General features: G+C 38.3%; 1 protein-coding gene across 16 annotated transcripts in view; it reads right to left on the minus strand.

Annotated features, from left to right (window-relative positions):
* Window positions 1-22,888, minus strand: part of tbc1d5 (TBC1 domain family, member 5) — a 538,200-nt gene that overhangs the window by 66,818 nt on the left and 448,494 nt on the right. For all 16 annotated transcript variants that reach the window (XM_069913037.1, XM_069913049.1, XM_069913042.1 and 13 more), the window contains one exon: window positions 4,352-4,518. In XM_069913037.1, the coding sequence (XP_069769138.1) occupies window positions 4,352-4,518 (167 nt within the window). The remainder of the gene's footprint in view (window positions 1-4,351; window positions 4,519-22,888) is intronic.

A 22,888-nucleotide genomic window follows, 5' to 3' on the forward strand; every position in this document is an offset into this window, starting at 1 on the left:
CCAAACAGAGAAAACACTACAAAGAAAATGCTGAAGGGGGAAAAAAATCAAATTGTAAACATAGAAACACATTCACACAAATATTCTCTGTTCCAAATCCATACAAATATGTATCAAGATAGTCCAAAATATTAGTACTGCAACAATCATTCAATAAGAAAGAAACATGATATCCACAGCTCTATAAAAGTGTTATACTTCCCTGGTTCCAAGATCAAAAAATGTAATTGAATGGCTGATGAGCAGGGGGAAGGAAAGGTAAATTTATCAGAGATCATGGACCACATTGATATCAATAAGACCCTACAGGTACAGTTTAGGGAGAGAGGATTCAAAATTCTTTTATTGTCAGTTTATAAAACACAAATATAATACAACACAAAATGACTTTAGTCCGTCATTAGTATTGCTTGGCACTGCTTACAATAACAGAAAGAGAAGAGTCCCTTCAGAGACATTGAGTGTCTGTAGATTCGTTTGTAGCATTCCTGCAGCCGCACAGTCCTCTACTCTATCTGTTGGCAACCTGAGCTCCCGTTCCAAACCTCTGAAATGATGGGGCTACTTTCAGAGCTCAAGGCTCTTCAGGAGCCCTTCTTGCCCTCATCACACTCTTGAATCTAACCCACACCACCTCTAATTCCCCAATGATCACTGGATCGTACACCTTCCCTTCCTGAAGTCAATAATCAACTCCTTGGTTTTGGTGACATTGAATGTACCATTCAGCCATGTTTTCTAATCTCCACCCTTATACTGACTCATCATCACCCCTTTATATACAACCCACTACCGTGGTATCATCAGCGAATTTGTAGATGGTGTTGCAGTTGTACCAAGCCACACAGTCATAGGTGTATAGCGAATAGAGAGGGGAGCTTAGAATGCTCAGCTTTGTGGTGCTCCAGTACTGATAGTGATTGTGGATGAATTCAATAGGTCTTGCAATGTCCATAGGAGGTAAAGAGGTGTTAACGAAGCCTGAGCCCTTCTTTAAGGTATGAGTAAAACAGAGAGGCATCTAAATTAAAAGACTGGTGAAAGGGGCACAGTGATAGGGTGAGGTGTACAGACCATCAGACGAAAGGTATAATTGGATATAATGAGAGGGGATAGGTGAGGAGTGATTGGGGGTGTGGGGGGGTGGGGTTGGCTTTGTTGAAAGGGGACAGAGGAAAAGGCGAGAGAGAGAGAAAAGCAGAAAGGAATCATAGATGAAGATGGGAAGAGGGGCTAACGGAAACTGGATAAGTTGATATTAATGCCATCTGGTTGGAGGGTGCCTAGATGGAATATAAGGTGTTGTTCCTCCAATTTGCAGGTGGTCTCAGTCTAGTAGTGCATGAGACCACAGACAGACATGTTGACAGAGGGGAATTGAAATAGGTGGCCACTAGGAGATTCACACTATTGCAGAGAACAGAGTTGTGGCGCCCAACGAAGGAATCTCCTAGTCTGCACCCAGTCTCTTCCATGCAGAGGAGACCACAACAGGAGCACTGAATGCAGTAAATGACTCCTGCAGATTCACAAGTGAAGTGTTTGGGGGTCTAAATGGTGGTAAGGAAAATCATGTGGGTGAAAGTGGAGCACCTCTTGCAGACACAGGAGTAGGTGCCAGTGGATGAAGGAGCAGTGATAGGGTAGAGGGAGTCATGGAGGGAGTGGTTCCTGTGGAAGCCAAAGAGAGGAGAAGAGGGGAATACGTGTCTGGTGGTGGGATCACATATTAGATGGTAGAAATAGCAAAGGATGATATGTTGGATCTGGAGGCAAGTGGGGTGTTAGGTGAGGACAAGGGAAATCCTGTCCTTGTTACAAGTGGTGGCGCAGGGGACTAGGCATGTGTGAAGGTAATGGAGGATATGCGAGTGAAGGTTGAGTCGATGGTGGTAGAGGCAAAGCCACATTGTTTGAAGATGGAGGACAACTCTGATGATCTGGCATGGAAGACCTCATCCTGGGAGCAGATGCGACAGATTCAGAGGAATTGAGAGAAAGGAATTGAATCCTTATAGGGGGTCAGGGTGTGAAGAGGTGCAGTTGAGATAGCTGTGGGAGTTAGTGGATTTATACAAGATGTCTGTTGAAATTTTGTTTCCTGAGATGGAGACAGAAATTGAGAAAATTGAGAATGTTGCTAGAGATGGACCAAGTGAATTTGAGGTCAGGGTAGAAGCTGGCAGTTGGCAATTCGCCCATTCCTATGCTGACATGTCTGTCCATGTTCTCATGCATTGCCAGACTGAGACCACCTGCAAATTGGAGAAATAACATCCCATATTCCATTTGGGCACCCTCCAACCATATGACTTTAATATTGACTTATCCAGTTTCCAATAGTCCACCCCCATCTTTACCTATGTCTCTTTTCCTCTAGTTGTGTGTGTCTCTCTCTTTCTTCCTTTTTCCTTTGTCTCCTTTCACAGACCCTCCCCCAACCCCTTCCCCAATCAATTCTCACCTTTCCTGACCTCTTATCATATCCTACTAACACATTTTGTTTGTTGGTATGTACTCCTCCCCCTTTCATTCTTCGCTTTTCACCAGTCTGGTGTAATAAGCCCAGAGGACCCCAAAACCCAGCAGCAATAGAAATTCACCAAGACAAATGGGTATTTATACAAAAGTTACTTTTAATTATCTTTAAACATGAAAACAGAATCAAACTCTAACTTATTATTATTAACTTAACCTGCTTCTAATTCTAAGTGCATGTGTATGTGATGTGTACAAGTTCAAAAAAAATTCTTTGATTCACAGTCCAATTTCACTTCTCACTCCTCTAAGTTCACCAGTATCAGGTAATTCTTATACTGGGCACAGAATTTAACATTTATGAATTTCACCGGGCTTTGGTGCTTGAAAGGTAAGTGGTTAATGCTCAGGAAGGTTCTTGTTGGTTTTTAGAGAGAGATTTGTTGCTCGTTGGACACAAACTGATTCCTTCTGATCAGCCATTTCAGTGTCTTGCTGAAGAAACTTGCCCCATCAGGGTTTTCCAGATAATAACCTCTTTCTTTCAGGTCACCATAGAGTTCCTTTTTGTATCCCTCATTTCAGCCAGTCCTCTTGTGTGGACCACAAGGACTTTGACCAGGCGCACAATCCATCTTCAAAACGCACAATCCATCTTCAAAATGGGTTTTCCACATGGAGTAATGGATTATTGTTTTGGAAAGCAGCAGATGAACAAACTCAGAAGATTAGGTTCGGAGCCGCAGTCTTTCTGAGTGCAGTTGGCTGTCTTAAAACATGTGATTTTGTCATGTGATTTTTTTCTGAGTGAAAGAATTCAGTTCTATAGTTCAGCATCAGCTGGAACTGGAACGTGACCAGCTGGAAAACTTGTGGGAAAAACCCCATTTTGAAGCTGGGTTTTGAGTTCTTAGTTCAGCCTGGTCAAAGTCCTTGTGGTCCATACAAGGAGAGGACTGGCTGAAATAAGGGATACAAAAAGGAACTCTGTGGTGACCTGAAAGAAAGAGGTTATTATCTGGAAAACCCTGATGGGGCAAGTTTCTTCAGCAAGACACTGAAATGGCTGATCAGAAGGAATCAGTTTGTGTCCAATGAACAATTTATTAGGTGCATGGGGAGTATTCCAATTCATTTTGTTCCCTATCTCTTCATGTCCCTGCAACTTATTCTCTACCACATCTGCCATAAGCTGCACTACTTACACTAATGCGTGACCATTTGAACAACTAGCACATCTTTGGAATGTGGGACAAAACCAGAGAACTCAGAGAAATTCACATGAGAAAACATCTAAACTTCACACGGGTGGTACCAGGGGTCAGGGTCAAACCTGGGACCCAGAAGCTGTGAGGAGAACAGAGGAAAGCCCTGCAACTCCCAAGCATGGTTACAGCTAAAATGACTGAAAATTAGTGCACTCTATACCTCTGTGGTCCAATTATGTCAATCATGCACTAAAATCTTTTACAGATGAGTTTGTATAAGATTGCCTTTGTAAGTATGTACTTTAATAATAATAAGGTCTGACAGGTTAATTACATTGCTATTCACACCGCCTTTAGGAGTGAAAATATTGAGATAAATTACCATGTTTAATTCAGTAATTATTGGAGATACCTTAATCAAAAATTTAAATATTTAACAACTCTATTATATTAAAGGTGTTTGAAAAACAGATGGTTCAGGGTTTCAGAAATGAATAATTTTCTGCTGGTAAAGAAGTAGAAAGTACATTGAAAGTTAACACATGGCACAAAAAAAAATGCATGTAAATCTAAGGTACAATAATCCATAATATTAAAACAAATCTACTTTTTATTTAATTTGGAAAGATTTTACCTTTAACACAGGTGTTATGAAAAGGACTCACCACATCTTTTCGGCCACCCATAGTTTTGCTATGTGATCGTGAACGAGAGATTGTACTAAAGAATGAATCCTTTTTAGCACTCGAATGTGGAGGGGAGGCTGTGGAATCCTTTGCCGTGAGCAAACTCTCAGTACTTGGTGAGGAACTAACATTACTGGCAGCATAACCTGAAGGAAATAGTTCAAAAGAATAAGAAAATTACCAAAATTATTTTGTAAAGTGTTTCAAAATGATTTGCTTCTATATTAGCTACCTATAATAAAATATATTAACAATATTGACTTATTCAACCTGGAATGTCAAAAATAGAGCTAAAGGATACATAACATTGCAAATCCATTATCAATGCGTATCTTATTCTCAAAATCTGTGGTTGCTTCCTGGATTACAACAGTTACAGCACTTCAAAAATATTTTCTTGAGTTACACCATAAATATAGGTTTTTATTTAAAGATTTCAAGCATGAACTCAGTCACTAAAAAGTAATGATATAAAAAAATTTCAAATAAAACTGACCTGAAGCTGAGTAAACATATACTACTTTAAATTTGAAGGACACCTATGAACTAACTTTCACTCAAACAATATATTGAAGTTGAAATGTTTAAATAGGCACCGAACTGCAGAATTATTATTGTCTCATGATAAATCCTCATTGACAAAATTGGCCCATAATCCAAACTCTCAGAATCATTCCTGGTAGTTTTCATTTATATATGAAGAACGGAATTCACTTAACAACTGGAAAGAAAGCTCTCCGAAATATTTTCTGTACTTTTTATTCTCTGTTTTCTGAAGTTTTGCAGTGATCAAATAGATTTATGGAAGTGCACAAAACAAAGGTACCCAAAATTAAAGCAGGCAGGTACATTTTTATTAGGTTTTTAATAACTGTCAGGGTGCTTTACAGGTATTTGGTGAATGGCGATGAAGTTCAATGTCACATATTTTGTGGAAAATGCCCTCAGCTCCATGTATAGCAGACTGCAATTCTCTGCACAAGTTTGAGCAAGTCTGGGATTTCAGTGCTTGTTAATGGAATGGAGAGATGGAATAAGTTGCAAAATAAACACCTTGCATTCTGTATTGGCAGTCTCATCAGTTGGTATCAATATCAACTTATTCAAATTCCATTAACCTCCTTTCCCAGTCTCTCTCTGTCACCCTTCTTCCAGCTCCCCAACCCCTTCCCCTCCTTCTCCTAACAGAGAGCTATCTTTCTTAGCTCTTTGCCCTCTCCCCCATCATTTCTTAGCTTCTTTTTCTTCTCCCTCCCCCCCACCTGTTAGCCGATGTTCCTCTCCCTTCACACCAACCCCCACTTTTTCATTCATGCACATGCTTGAATTTTACCACTCCTGAAGAAGGACCCTGGCCCAAAACATCAATTATCTTTTACTTTTTATGGATGCTGCATGACCTGATGAGCTTTCCCTGCGCTTTGGTTTATTGTCCCAAAGTTAATGTTGGCTAATATTTCTTCCACCATTCTCTGACTTTAAATCATCATTAGAGTCCAGCTTGGAGCACAAAGTTAAACCACCCTACAGACATTCCTTAGGTTACATGAGGATTCTGTTCCTGACAACAGTAAGTAGGCCACTTTCTCCAGAGGCCAGAAATGACTATTTTATATAGCTTTGCAAGATCCATGACTTCACACCCTGCAGGACATAATCAGTGATGACAACATCTCCTCCACAATCATCTGCCACACTGGGGCCCCACAATGCTGTGTACTCTTCCCTTTACTATACTCCCTGAGCACCCAGGACTGTGGCCAACCATTGAAACTTCATCTACAAAATTCACTGATGACACCGCCACTGTAGGTTGAATCACAAACAATGACAGGTCAAAATGTCAGCAAGATAAGGAGCTGGCCATGGACTTCTGGAAGAGGGGCGTAGCTCCCTCCCCAGATAGCTTCAACAGTGTTGAGTAGGAGAGAGTACATAGTTTCAAGAGATTCAGATTTAGAATTATTGTCAGACTACATACAGGACATCACATACATCACTGATATTTTATTACCTGAAGTCCAAGGAGAATTACCACTTATTGGTAGTGCAAAATTGTATACAACATATCTACGTAAACAAATCAAGAAATATAAACAAACTGTCTGTGCAAAACAGCCCCATAGGTCCAACGACATCAATGTGATGGCCAAGAATATGCATCAGACTGAGGAAATTTGGCATGTCATCTGCCTCTCTCCACAACTTCTACAATTGGTCTATTGAAAATATCCTGTCAGGGTACATCATTGGGAACTTTTCTGCCCAAACATCAAGAAACTGTAAAGAGTTGGAAACGCGGCTCAGATCATCACACAAACACCTCCCCCTCCCCTTCACTCCATCAACTACCTATACCTCCCGCTACATTGGAAAAATCGGCCAATATTTTAAAAGACTCTTATCAGGAAAAAGATTCACGAGTGTGAGTTCATGCACAACCAGATTCAAGAACAGTTTTATTAGAGCCCTTAATGAACCTCAGACTGGTAAAACAATGTTGCCTTTGGGGGGGTGGGGGGGAACGTCTCATGATGCTCTAGGGTTAGGACTTGGAATCTAAACCTCCTGGAAAAACTGTAAAAAAAAAAGTTAGGTTATGTTCTAAGTGATTAAAAATTGTTTGAAATATATTTAAATACCTATATAACATTTTCAAACATGTCTCCTAAAAAACAAAGAGCTGCTGCTGCCTTACCTGAAGCCCATCGCGACAAGAAGACAAAATGAGAAACGAGGCCTACTGTCGGTAAGAAGCAGGGATCCAGCACTCAGGCTGCTCCCCAGGTGAGTGATCCTTCTGAGGGCCCCTATTTCAACATCACTCTCCCGCAGCAATGGAGAGATGGCATTGAAGAATAGGAACCCAGAAGTGACGCTGCATGCATGCACGAACAACAGAGGCCTTCAGTGATGCCAACCGAAGACGACTCAGGCTCACAGACATCAGGCAGAGAAGATGACGAAGTCCCAGAAGGAGAAGAGGAGGAGGAGGTAAAGAGAGGAAAAAAAAACTAGAACTGTAAAATCTAGGCTTAAAACTAAGGCCAAGAAGACATGCAGCAAGTAGAGAATAGAGTAACTATAGCAGAAGATTACTATGGAGAATAAGAAATTGCAGCAAAAAGTGGTTGTATTGAAAAATTTTAGTAGGAGAGACAACATTAAGATTGTGGATCTCAAATAATGTGTAGACAAGCAAGATATGATTGGTTTTCTCCTGGAATGGCTTCTTGAAATGTTGGGTTCTGGACATTTTGACGAACCCATAGAGATTGAAAAAGAGCATAGAGCTCTCACACCCAAACCATCTCCAACTCAATTCATAATTTATACTAATTAAATTTCTTCAGTTCCAAGACACAGGGAAGATTTTACCTTTGATAGCAGCAAAGGCAAGATCAACAGGAGGCCCACTGGAGCATGAAGGTGCCAAAGTTTTATTTTACGCTAATATAAGAGGAGACTTATTAAAAAGAAGAGAGAATTCAATCTGGTTAAAGAAGACTTTATGGGAGAAAGGATACAGGTTTGTTCAGCATCATCCACTGACTTTGAAGCTCTTCATACCAGGTGAAGGAAACAAGATCTTTTTGAGTTTGTGGAAGCTGAGGGATGTGCACAAAATCTCCCAATTGTTCAGAGGGAGTGAAGAATGTGAAGATTTATGAATGCTCTATTTTTTCTTTTTGATGGACTAAATTTTCTGGCAGTTTTTTTTATTATGAGGTGTAAATTAAGACACCTTATACTGACCATTTTTCTCTTTTGTTTTGGTGTATGGTATTTTTTTTCTTTTAATTAAGTTTAGATTTAGGATTTAAAGAATTTAAAATACTGGGGGGTTGGGAGGGAAAGTGGACTCCGTTCACAGCCCCTAAAATAGAGGGAGGTGGTGTTAGATTACATTATTATAACACCTATTTTGGGGGGGTGGGGGGTGGGGTGAATTTTCATGGTTTATATATAATTACATGTTTTTTCATGTTTATTTTGAAAATATTTTTCTTTTTTCCTTCTTTTTATGTGGATTGCTAGAGGAGAGGTGTGTAAGCATGCTGGGTTTGGAAAGAAGAGAGTTATGGGAGGATGATTTACAGGCAAAGGCAGAAGAAATAGTGAATTAGCAGGATGAATAATAGTTAAATTCGTAAATTATAATGTTAATGTCTTAAACGGGTACATGAAGAGGAAAAGAGGATTAACATACCTAATAAGATGGGTGTAGATATAGCTTTTTTGCAAGAAACTCACTTAACTGAAAAAGAACATTTGAAATTAAAGAGAGATTGGGTTAGTTGTGTAGTAGATTCTTCTTTTAATTCTAAAGCAATGAGGGTGACTAATTTGGTTAAAAAGAATATACCAATTAAAATACAAATGTCATGACAGATCCTGCTGGAAAATATATGATGGTACATTGTCAAATATTTTTGGAATTATGGACGCTTCTTAATCTGTATGCACCAAATATAGATGATGAGAGATTTATTCAAGATACTTTTATGAATCCAGCAGAAGCCCATGATAATATTTTGATAGGAGGAGATTTTAGCTTTTGTTTGGACTCACTTTTAGTTAGAACTACAAGAGGAGCAGTAAGAACTAAAGCAGCAAAAGCAAATTTGGTTTTAATGAGAAATTTGAATTTTATAAATGCTTGGAGAAGAGTCCATCCCAGAGAAATATACTTTTTCTTTATTCGAATATACATGATTCTTATTCTAGAATTGACTTATTTTTAATATCTGCACAAACACGAGGGAGGATATCGGATGTTGAATATAAAACAAGGATATTATCGGACCATTCACCTTTGTTAATGACTATTATAATGCTAGGCAAGGGAAAAAAAATCAGTATATAGATGGAGATTGAACTCTACATTATTAGAAAGGAAAAACTTTTGCAATTTTATTAGAAGGCAAGCTCAGTTATTTTGTGATACAAATCTGATTTGATGAATGATAAATTTGTTATATGGATGCCTTGAAAGCTTATCTGAGAGAACAAATAATAAGCTTCACAACTAAAATAAGGACTATATGAAAGAAGTAGATCAGTTGGTGCAAGAAATAAAATTACTGGAAAAAGATCTTCAGAAGCAAAGCTCAGAGGATAAATGTAGGCAATTGATAAATTAAAAAAAACTTCAATATAATATATTACAAACTTACAGAACTGAAAAAAAATGATTACAGGAACTAAATATATTATGAATTAGGTGAATGAGCACATAAAGTTCTTGCATGTCATTTCAAATCTGAGCAGGCCTCAAGAACAATTAATGTAGTTAAAAATGATTTGAATATGATTAGTTATAAACCTCAAGGAATAAATGAAACTTTCAAAAACTTTTATTCTAAACTATATATCTCAGAGTCTTTAAAAGACAATAAAATAGATATTTATATCAAGAATAAACTTACCTACACTAAACTTGAAGATTAAATAGAAATAAGTGCACAATTTACACAACTAGAGGTAAAGGAAGCAATAAGTTCATTACAAAGTATACATCTCTGGGGGGAGGATAGTTTTCCACCTGAATTTTATAAAGAATTTAAAGATGAATTGATTCCTATTTTAATGGAAATGTTGGATCAAGCATCAAGAACTCGCACTCTTCCAGACTCTTTTTCGACAGCAATAATTATTGTGATACCAAAAAAAGATAGATATCTTTTGAAACCCTCTTCTTACAGACCAATTTCAATACTGAATGCAGATTATAAAATACTGGCTAAAACAATGGCAAACAGAGTTACTAAATTATTGCCTAAATTAATAAATCTGGACCAGACAGGATTTCTTAAAAAGAGACAGTCAGTGGATAATGTAGCCAGATTAATTAGTATCATACATACAGCAGAAAAGAGGGAAGATCTAAGAGTAGCGGTGACATTAGATGCGGAAAAAAACTTTTGATAAATTGGAATAGGATTTTTTGTTTAAAGAATTAGATAAATTTGGGTTTGGACAAATTTTTATAAATAGGATCAAGGCATTATATAGAATACCAAGGGGAAAGTAGTAACTAATGGACAAATGCCTGATCCATTTTATCTGGTGAGATCTAGTAGGCAAGGTTGTCCTTTATCCCCAGCTTTGTTTATTTTAGCTATAGAGCTACTGGCTGAAATAATTAGGAGAGATTTAGAAATTAAGTGTTTCAAGGTGGGGCCATGAGGAATATAATATTAGTTTATTTGCAGATGATGTTTGATCGATTTGACTGAACCAGAGTCCTCCTTAAGTCTTTCTTTGGCTTGGCTTCGCGGACGAAGATTTATGGAGGGGGTAAAAAGTCCACGTCAGCTGCAGGCTCGTTTGTGGCTGACCAGTCCGATGCGGGACAGGCAGACACGATTGCAGCGGTTGCAAGGGAAAATTGGTTGGTTGGGGTTGGGTGTTGGGTTTTTCCTCCTTTGCCTTTTGTCAGTGAGGTGGGCTCTGCGGTCTTCTTCAAAGGAGGCTGCTGCCCGCCAAACTGTGAGGCGCCAAGATGCACGGTTTGAGGCGTTATCAGCCCACTGGCGGTGGTCAATGTGGCAGGCACCAAGAGATTTCTTTAGGCAGTCCTTGTACCTTTTCTTTGGTGCACCTCTGTCACGGTGGCCAGTGGAGAGCTCGCCATATAATACGATCTTGGGAAGGCGATGGTCCTCCATTCTGGAGACGTGACCCATCCAGCGCAGCTGGATCTTCAGCAGCGTGGACTCGATGCTGTCGACCTCTGCCATCTCGAGTACCTCGACGTTAGGGGTGTGAGCGCTCCAATGGATGTTGAGGATGGAGCGGAGACAACGCTGGTGGAAGCGTTCTAGGAGCCGTAGGTGGTGCCGGTAGAGGACCCATGATTCGGAGCCGAACAGGAGTGTGGGTATGGCAACGGCTCTGTATACGCTTATCTTTGTGAGGTTTTTCAGTTGGTTGTTTTTCCAGACTCTTTTGTGTAGTCTTCCAAAGGCGCTATTTGCCTTGGCGAGTCTGTTGTCTATCTCATTGTCGATCCTTGCATCTGATGAAATGGTGCAGCCGAGATAGGTAAACTGGTTGACCGTTTTGAGTTTTGTGTGCCCGATGGAGATGTGGGGGGGCTGGTAGTCATGGTGGGGAGCTGGCTGATGGAGGACCTCAGTTTTCTTCAGGCTGACTTCCAGGCCAAACATTTTGGCAGTTTCCGCAAAGCAGGACGTCAAGCGCTGAAGAGCTGGCTCTGAATGGGCAACTAAAGCGGCATCATCTGCAAAGAGTAGTTCACGGACAAGTTTCTCTTGTGTCTTGGTGTGAGCTTGCAGGCGCCTCAGATTGAAGAGACTGCCATCCGTGCGGTACCGGATGTAAACAGCGTCTTCATTGTTGGGGTCTTTCATGGCTTGGTTCAGCATCATGCTGAAGAAGATTAAGTAAATTAAATTTAAATGTAGAAGAATATGGGAAGATTTCAGGTTATCACACAAATTGGGATAAAAGTGAAGTGATGCCCCTTGCACAAGGAGATTATACTTTTTGACAAATAAATACTCAATTTAAATGGCCAAAAGAGGTGATTAAATATTTGGGGATTTGGATAGACAAGAATTTAAATAATATAAACAAACTGAATTATTTACCATTGCTTTAAAAAGTTGAAGAAGACTTGAAAAGATGGACTACTTTGCAAATAACAATAGTATGTAGGGTAAATTGTATCAAGATAAATATCTTTCTGTGGATACAATATTTTTTTCAAAGTTTATCCACATTCTTACCACAAAAGTTCTTTCAAGAATTAAATAAACAAACAAGAACATTTCTTTGGAAAGGTAAAATGTCAAGATTATCTATAGAAAATTAGCATGGAAATACGAATTGGGAAGTTTGCAGCTTCTTAACTAAGAATTATTAGCAAGTGGCTCAATTGAGGTATCTTACTTCTTTATTTGAGGGATCAGGAAAACTAACATGGATCAAAATATTTTTGGATAAAATAGAAAAGAAATCAGAAGAGGAATTTATTTATAAATGGGATTCAAAGTTAATAACTGTATGAAGCAGGCACCTTTGCTTAAGCATTTGATTACCATTTGGAATCAAGATAAATAATGAAATAGGAACAAAAATAAATCACCTAAAACATCTTTGATTCAAAATAACCTTATACCTTTTATTAAAGATAACCAATTTTTAAATATCTGGTTTTAAACTGATATTAAAAATGTAGAAGATTGTTATGAACAAGATCAATTGATGTTGTTTCAACAGTTAAGAAATAAATATGTAATTACCTGAAATACACCTTTTTTTTGCAATCTTCAACTGAAAGGATGTTTGAGGGAAAAATTAGGTCCAACAATGTACTTGCTGGCTTGTAGTGAGTCCGAGGTTCTTATCAAGAGAGGTTATACTAAGAAATTTATTCCTGCAATGTATCTTTTACTACAAACAGGCACTATTAAAAAGGAAATTCAAATATAGAGACAAATGGAAGGTTGATTTAAATATTATAATTGATGTGAAAATATGGGCAGAACTCTGTCAAGACTGAATGACAAATATTATAAATATTAAATTCAGTTTAGTTCAATATATTTACATCAATTATACTTAACCTCTCGAAAATTACACACAATGAAATAGGAACTATCAGATAAATGTTTTAGATTTGGTGAAGAAATGGGAACTTTTTTGAACTCTACTCAGTCATGTTCTAAAGATAGAACTTTTTGGATGAATTTAGGAAAGTGTTTAGAACAGATTATTGGTATTGTTATTCCACAACATCCAGATTTATTTTTGTTGGAGAATATAGAAGGAACAAGACATACATTTAAACTATCATTTGTGAGAGAAATTAGATATGTTTTTGGGAGATAAATTGGGGCAGGTTTTTTTCAGTGTAGGTCACATACAAACACTTTAAAACAGATCTTATTTAAAATACTGGAGCTCTGCTAATGCTAGACACATTGGCCCCAGAGCCTTTGCAAAAACTTTGGAGAGTGCCCAAGAGACTTCACTATTGGATTGTTGTTTACAAAACGGCAACAAATGAAAGAAGTTATCAGAGCCGCAGATTGTCAGGAGAAGAACTTACTGTTCTAAGACGGTCATGTGGTTTTGCAAGCAGAGAGAGTTAAAAAGCTTTTTTTCTGAGAGAGAGAGAGAGAGAGAGAGAGAGAGAGAGAGAGAGAGAGAGAGAGAGAGAGAGACAGACAGACAGACAGACAGACAGACAGACAGACAGAGATCAGTTCTACTGTTTTACAGGACAAGCTAACAAGCTGTGGAAAACCCCATTTGGAAGATAGGTTGTTCAGCTTGGTCAAAGCCCTTGTGGTTCATGCAAGAGGAGAGGATTGGCTGTCTAATGTTTCATTTGAAATAAGTGAAACAAAAAGGAACTCTGTGGTGTTATGAAAGAAAGAGGTTATCATCTGGAGAACTTTGAGGGGGCAAGTTTCTTCAGAAAGACACTGAAGTGGCTGATTAAAAAAGGAATCAGTTGTGGGTGTCCAGTGTACAACAAATCTCTCTCGGAAAACCGACAAGAACCTTCCTGAGTGGCATTTACCTTTTAAGCACCAAAGCCTGGTGAAATTCATAAATGTTACATTCTGTGCATAGTATAAGAATTGCCTGCAACCAGTGAACTTGGAGGAATGAGAAGTGAGATTGGACTGTGAACTGAAGAACTTTTCTGAACTTACACACACATTACATACATGCGCACTTAGAATTAGAAGGGGGTTGTTAGATTAGTTAAGTCAATAGTGATAAGTTAAAGTATGATTCTGTTTTCATGCTTAAAGATTATTAAAAGCAACTTTTGTTTAAGTAACCACTTGTCTTGGTGAATATCTATTGCTGCTGGGTTTTGGGGTCCTCTGGGCTGGTAACACATTTTAAATAGCTTTAGTGGTGGCAAGGAAATGTATTGCAGTGACTTGGAAATCAGATGCATATTTGGGTATGGTAAGATGGCATTTGGAAATTCAAACGTATATCTTTGGAGAAAATTACATACAATTTGAAAAATAAATATTCAACTTTCATACAAATTTGGAGCCTGTATTTGCAAAGTTTAGGGATAAGTATGTAAAAGTGTATTTCCGGTCTCTTAAGACCTGTAATAATCTTCTTCCCTAAAATCGTTTAATATAAATACTGTAAGATCCCAGTATGTGAGGTAAACCTTTGTGCAATCCAGATTAATATTATCTTTTCTTCATTTTTTTTTCTTTATTAATTCCTTTATATAACTATATATTATATTTATTTTTTATCATTACAAGAGGGAGGGGAGGGTGGGTAAGCGGGAGGGGTTAATACCATGTAATCATTGCAATTTTAAATATAACTAAGTATTTTCTCTGTACAATATATAATTACAAATTAAAAATTTCCATAAATAAATATATTAATATTTAAAAAAAAACAATGTTGCCTTTGCTCTGTACTAACTGATCTTTTCCTGTAAATCTGCTTTTCAAAATCGCGTTTTATTTGTTGTATCATTTAAGAATTAACTTGCTGGACTGGTTATAAATTAAACATTCTCACTGGATGCAACAATAAACTTGAACTTATACCTACTCGTATAGTATCACACTATACACACCTCTTCTAATTCTTTAATTGCATTGAATTATCACCGTATCACTGCCTGTGAATAAATTAATGGAGTATGTTCTGCATCCTGTCACTAAATTTTATCATGAAAAACGTTACAATTATTACTAGCTTGAAAAATGCTTTAAAATATGTCGGAGAATTTGGGTAAGTCAGGTAATTTTAACCAGGAGACACCTTGTATTAGGCAATCCAGCCAAATAACATGAACTGGGGCAAAGTTAAATATAGTCCAGCTCAAGTAATTCTAGTTTTATTTTCATGGCTGGTTTTATTATAATGTTTCTAAATGCTTTTGTTACTTTATGTTTTAAAAAATATTACATTCTTCACATAGATTGAGTCCTTTTAAACATTTCAAATGTTTGTAAATTTCAGAAGTATTCGTAGCTAGTAACAGTTCTCCTTCAGCTTACTATACAGAGAATTAGTGGGAAGGGACGGTTCAAACTGTCCCACCCCATATTACAAAAGAACCTGCTGTTGCGGAAGGTTTCAGTGCTCAGAACCACACTAGTTTCTCAGCTTGAAAAGACAAGGCTGGAAGCAGCTTTCAGCATTAATGCTGCCTGTCCTTTTCAATGTTTACAGCATTTATTTAGGTTAATTTCAGATTTCCAGCATCTGCAATTTGTTTTTATTTTCATGCATTCTACTAGACCCTGCTGCGGCATCATGAAAGGTAAGGGACTTTTTAAAAAAATATATAGAAAATTTGCCAACCTCGTCTCTATCTCTGGAGGAATGAATGAAAAACTGAACACTTTGGCATTCAGATGTTCATTAACAAAAATGTGTGAAAAACAACTCTGTTCTGAGCCCACCCTTTACAGGTTTGTATAAATTGTAAAATACTCACAGAACAAGAGCAAATGAAGCACTTACAAAAGGCAGTAACCAGGAAATGTATCACGGGAAGTGAATGAAGACACTGGTGGAAAGGGATTTAAAAAGAAAATCTGCATAAGTAGGTGTGCTATTATATCTGAGATCATGGGATAGTAGATTATTGACTTCATTATCTGGTTATGCCATTTAGTGCAGTTCAGGTGGATAGAAGAAAAGCTACACCATGTTTTCCCTAAGGTGCATACTGTAAAGGCACAAACTCTGAAATATACTTGTGCAAAAGCCTTTTCAATTAGTTTATTTCGATGAAAGACCTGGTGTTCAGGCTAGGATCACAGAGCAGGAATTACACACATAGTAAATGTTGGAGGGAATCTGCTGGTCTTGAAGAAGGGCTCAGACCCAAAATGCCAGTAATATCTTTCTCTCCTGTGGACACTGAGACCACCTGACTTCCTCCAGCAATTACTGTGTTTTTACTGCAATCACAGCATCTGCAAACTTCCATGCTTCATTGTCATAGCAGGAAAACAATTCATCAAAATCAAACAACTGATCACTTCAAATCAATATGGAGTTGGAGTAGGGCAGAATACGGAAAATCATGTAAATCACGTTATTGCCCTCCTCATTCATCTTTCACATCATTTAAAGATGTACAACAGACTCCGAAGGAAGGATTAGCTGCACCTTTATTTTACAGCTTACACTACCAAATGTTGCCCACTCTTTTGACGAGCTACATGTTTAGTTGCTTCTTGAAACCATGAGCAATGCAAAATGTTATGGGCAAAGATGATTTTTATGGTTTTTGTGATAAACTGAGATCACTGATGAATATTAATAGTTGTAATAATTATAATGCTGCAAATATAATTGAATCTTTCCAACATGACATTATTTGTACTTAAAACAGAATATTTTTGGAAATAGAACAGTTTCACTTGATAGTCAACGTCACTCAGTTATTGAAGGGGCTGTCCCAACATGTCCTTGTAGAACAGTGGTATGTCTTTATGGGTGGAATAGTTGTAGTTTGAATGACATCTTACCTCTAAGAGATCGAAGAGATGAATCCTCAGTCATGGAGTTAATACTGTTCCTCTCCTAAATAGTCCAAATAATCTTTGGGACTTGAGATTAGAGGAAATACATTCCTTTCAAAATGGGCAAAATATCTTAAAATATATGGCGGTATAGTCAACTGAATTAGATTAAAGATGACCACAATCTCATTTAATGTAGGAATTGGCTCGAGGGGCCATAATAGTTATCGTAGCATAGTAGATTGAAAGGACACTACCCATTACAATCTCAGCTCTCTGTTTATTATTTCTAAAAATTAGTGGTACCGATTTAAAAAAATATTGTAGGGATATACTGTTTCCTTTGCCCACAGCTTCATGATTGTTATTTTGCTTCAGTAGGCTAGTTATTATTTTTTTTAATTATGGACTTTGAAATGTACAAAGTAACTTTTGGATTTGCCTAGAAAGTAAAAATAACACATTTTTAAAACAAAATCTATGGTTGAAAATTCCTTTTGTGAAAGGCTACTATAAAAATGCAAAATTGCAGTTAATATTTTTTTCTCTTTATTACAATTTGAAAACATTCCTTGTAATGTGTTTATTAATTTACACCTTAATCACTATTTGCGAATTTATGAAAACACTAAAGAAATCCCTGTATTTGCATTCTTTAATTCTAAAAGCAGAAACAATTACGAGTCATTTTTCTCCTCTCTAATCTGATTCCATTGCCTGATTCTTTACTTATTTTCATTAGCAGATAATGTGTATAAAAATATAATTGAGGAAACTGTTACTCATGTCTGGTAACTTGAGCTTTAAAACCGGACTTTTAGAGCATGGAGCAGTGCAGCACCGTACAGGTCTAGTGGCTCACAATGTCGTGCTGACCTAAATAAACCTACTCCACCACCAGTCTAACCCTTCCCTTCCTCACATCTCATCACCCTCCAATTTTATTTACACCCCTATGCTTTATAAGACTCCCGACTGTATCAACTTCCACCATCCCCTCCGCAATGCGTTTTAGTACTTGAGCAATGAATGGTGCATAGAGTGCCCAAGGAACAAGTATGTAGTTTGATCCTAGAACGCTTCCACCAGCGTTGTCTCCGCTCCATCCTCAACATTCATTGGAGCGCTTTCATCCCTAATGTCGAAGTACTCGAGATGGCAGAGGTCGACAGCATCGAGTCCACGCTGCTGAAGATCCAGCTGCGCTGGGTGGGTCACGTCTCCAGAATGGAGGACCGTCGCCTTCCCAAGATCGTGTTATATGGTGAGCTCTCCACTGGCCACCGTGACAGAAGCGCACCAAAGAAAAGGTACAAGGACTGCCTAAAGAAATCTCTTGGTGCCTGCCACATTGACCACCGCCAGTGGGCTGATCTCGCCTCCAACCGTGCATCTTGGCGCCTCACAGTTCGGCGGGCAGCAACCTCCTTTGAAGAAGACCGCAGAGCCCACCTCACTGACAAAAGGCAAAGGAGGAAAAACCCAACACCCAACCCCAACCAACCAATTTTCTCCTGCAACCGTGTCTGCCTGTCCCGCATCGGACTTGTCAGCCACAAACGAGCCTGCAGCTGACGTGGACATTTACCCCCTCCATAAATCTTCGTCCGCGAAGCCAAGCCAAAGAAGAAACTTCACACAGGAATGGAATACTGCTCTTCTGGGAAGAAGAGAACAGCAGCAAATTCTGAAATACAGTGAAATGGAGTTCATTTTCAGTTACTTGTTAATAAAGAGAAGCTTCCAGAAATTTGCTGGTGCTTCAATAAGTACAGTAGTCAGAAGGTTTGCACTGTTTGTTCAAGGATTGCAATCGTAGTATTGTTTCAGGGAGTGGCTAGAGTGGAGTAGGATATAAGGTGGGGGATTGGAAGTAATTTTGGTATCATTGGTTGTGGGGAGCATCATCTGATGGTGACCCGAGAGACAAGTGTTAGGATTTATAGTAAAATGTTAGATCAGTTGACAGGGAGTAAGGTCAGTAGGCATGGGTGTCTTCAGAGGTCAGAGGGTAAGTGCACATATGAACATGTCAGTGAGAACTAGGAGAAATCCATTTAACCCTTGAAACCTGCTCTACATCCTCATTCTCACCTACCTGCATCCTTTCATCCCCTTGCTTCTCAGGAAGATTTAAAGATACTGCTTCCACAGTTATTTGAGGAAGAATGTTCCAAAGATTCAGAGGAATCAATAATTTTACCATATTATTTCTTAAATAGGCAATCCCTCATCTTTTTTAAACAGCAACCATTGTGCACAATAGGAACAACATCCACTCTATCAAGTTGCCCCTCAAAACTTTTGTGTTTTTATTGAATTGTATCTCCACGCTGGGAATGGGCAATGCTTGCAGGGGAGTATTAGAAGACCAGTGGCTAAAATAAGCCTCAGAGACACAGCAAAAGCCTGTTTCTGAAAAGTGGTTCATGTATACCTTGGGCTGGGCATGTAGATTTGGAAATGATCAAAGCGGCAACTCACAAGAGATCACTGACTTATGAATGTAATTTACTTTATGTATTATCCAAAATCAGACACTGTGCAATCCCATATCTAGGCAGTGAAGTTTCAGACTAAATTTAGAACCTTTGGGCATCTTTTCATCGGTGAATTAATTTTTTTCAAGAGAGTAAAGGGAAACCCATGAGAATATTGAACTTTTCAGTCTCAAAAGTATCAAGTATTACAGAAAATCAAATTTTGCGAACAGCTGTATCGATCGGTGCTGCTTGACAAATTCAATTATTTAGGCTGAGCTGAAGACATTCCTACAAGAGGCTGGAAACAAGTAATTATCATGTGTAGGTGAAAAATAAGTCTGAGCTGTAATTTTGAGAGCTATATCTGACAGGAATACAAAATATAAAAATTGTTCATTGTCATCTACTTTCAGTCTTTAGTTCTGCATCTGTAAACCTGTTCTTATCTATTCTTCAAGAACTAAAATCACAATATTCATTTATTGTGGCAATCAAAAGTCAGAGGGTATATTTAAAACAAGTAATATCCAGATTTCAGAAAGTTGTAAGTACCTGGCTGTGGTTGTGCATTTCTGTGAAAATTAAAAAAAAGAACAATAAAGTCATATTTCCATTAATTCACTTGCTTCATTATTTATCTGTCTTCTAAGAAAGTAAAGTTCTTTTAGTTCAATTATGGGATATGGATATTGCAGCAAGGAGAACCATTTATTGATCATCCCTAACTATCCTCAAGAACAGTGCATGTCCGCATGAGCTGATGCAGACCACAGGGTGTAGGGGTTTCCAGCATATTCACACAGCAGTGAAATAATACAATTTCCAAATCAGGACAAAATCTGATTGAATGGGAAAATGACTTACCCTTGTGTCTGATAATAGATGGTAGAGTTCAATGTTTTTAGGTGGTGGAGTAGGGATGCTGACAAAGGAAGGTTGATGAGTTAATATAGGTAAGAAATGCATCTAGTGGTACACCAGCTTTGGAGAGATTAAATGTTTAAGTGATGGACAAAGGGGATCAAGTGAGTTGATTTGTCCTGAATGGCACTGGTGTTCCTGAGTGCCTTTGGAGGTACACTTAGCCAGTCAAGTGGAGAATATACTTTTGACAAGTGCTTTATAGGTGGTAGAAAGATGAGGGAGCCTGGAGTTGTCATTTTTTTTCCCAGAATAATCATGGTATTTATGTACAAAGCATGAGAAGCTGGAAAGCTCAGTGGGTCAGGCAGCATCCATTGTTTTGGGTCAGGTCATGCTTTTTTAGACTAGTCTCAAACAAGCGCCCCAACTCAAAAGGTTGACTGCCCATTTCATTCCACATTCACTGCTTGATTTGCTGCATCCCCCCCCCACTTCTCTTTGCTTACTCAAGCTGTATTTCTGAATGGTGTTTGTGTGGTTGCTTCAACAAAATTTTTAATTAATGGTAACTTCCACAATGTTGATGGTGAGTGATTCAGGAATGAAATGCATTGAATGTCAATGGGAGGCACAAGTTATGGTCACACGTGTGACAAAAATGTTACATGCCACTTATCAAACCTGGATATTGCCCAGGTCTTGCTTTTTTTGTGTATGGACTGCTAAATTTTCTGAGCAGTTCCAAATGGAATTAAATATGTATTCATCAGCAAACACTCAGTTTCCAACCTTGAGAAAGAGTAAAGATCATTAATAGAGGTTCTGGATCATTTATTTTCTTTCCACCCACATACCACCTTACTTAAGTAATCCCTTACTAATCGCAGAGCACCTATAGCATAGGAATACTTAAAGTGGTATGTGAGTGGAAAGAAAAAGGTTGAGAACCACTGCTCTAGATTATAGGGCTAAGACTGTAGACCACTGCTTTGATGAATTCCTGCAGCTATATCTCAGGATGAGATGAATAGCATCCAATAATCTAAGGTACATTTCTTTGTTTAACTCAGATTTCCAATTCCCCAGATTCGCTGACTTCAATTTCACTCCTTTATGCCACATCAGGTTAAATTGTCTTTTGATATCAAGGGCATTCACTCAAGCCTTGGAATTCACCTCAGGTTTTGTTTGGACCAAGTCTGAAATGAGGATATGGAACTGCGTGGTGGTAGCACATTCTAAGGTGATGTCTTTGAACAGGTTATTGATTATGACTTTGCATCTTGCATTTCTTCGTCACACATGAAGTGAATCAAATCAAATGAAGGCTGCCAGCTGCAATGGCATAACTCTCAGCAGAAAGCTGAGATGCACTATCCACTTTGTATTCCTGGTTAAGGATCATTGTGAATGATTAGGCCTGGAAGCTACCATCACAGAGAGTGGAGGCATTCCTACTTGCACCTTCTCTACATTTACTCTACATGGATGAGTCAGGACTGTAACTTTGATCTGATCTAATGGTCGTGAAATTGCTTAAACTTGCACACAGGATGCTGTCCACTGTTTAGGATGCATTTTTTCCTGTGTACACGTCAAAAAAAAAACACCTCATTTTCTGCTGTTCCTGGCATATTTTCCTTATTGAATAGTCTCCTAGTAATAGTAGTGTGCACCATGTGGTGGGTCATGAGGTTACAGATTTTAATCAGGTAGCCCAGTGTTGAGTTTGTAAATCTATTCCATTTTCCATAGTGATAGCACCACACAACATAATTGAATCTGTGAAAACAGTATATTGTCTCTTCTGGTATTGTACGAACATTATTTATATCAGTGTTACCATGAACAAATGCATCTATGAAATGCAGATTGGTGAGGAGGTCATCAAGTTTTTCTTCTCTTCTTTCTCTCACTATTGCTGTGGGCAGAGACTGGTAGTTGCACCCTTCAGGACTTGACCTGCTCAATCAATAGCAATGTTATGCTGTCACTATTAACCATATAACCATTGTTGAAGGATATTAGTCCTTTAGCCTAAAAATATGCAATGCTCTTGCTACACTTGCTATTTTTTCCAGGTAGTATGGATATGTTGAGCAAACAGATTAGCCATAGAGTTTTATATCATCGAAGCATGTCCTTTTGCCCAGCATGTCCAGCCAACCAGCTTGTCCACCTCAGCTAGTCCATTTGCCTTCAAACAACAAGATGCGGAAGAAACGAGGTAGGTTGTACAGCATCCATGGGTAGAAATGGTCCATCAACATTTCAGGTCCAAATCCTTTATTGAGATTAAAATAGGAGATAGTTATATCTAGTTTATCCAGGGGAAAAGTAAAAGGAGATGGAGCAAAATCTGGGGAAGGGCTAAGAGGTGATGGGGTATTGGACATAAGGTGAGAGAGGTGGAGTGGCAGGTAGAGGAAAAGACTACTTGAGGAGGGGAGCTGGAGAGAATGGAACAGGAGTGGGAAGAGAGGAACTGGAAATAGTGAAACCAGATGGAGATGGGGGTTACTTAAAATTAGAAAAATAGATGCTCATGCCATTGGGTTTAAGGCAGTCTAAGAGGAGGAGGATGTATTGTTCCTCCAGTTTATATTTGGCCTCATCCTGACAATGGATGAGATTGAGGACAGTTATCAGTGTTAGCATGG

The sequence above is a fragment of the Narcine bancroftii genome, chromosome 1, assembly GCF_036971445.1.
Source record: "Narcine bancroftii isolate sNarBan1 chromosome 1, sNarBan1.hap1, whole genome shotgun sequence".
Classification (NCBI taxonomy): Eukaryota; Metazoa; Chordata; class Chondrichthyes; order Torpediniformes; family Narcinidae; genus Narcine; species Narcine bancroftii.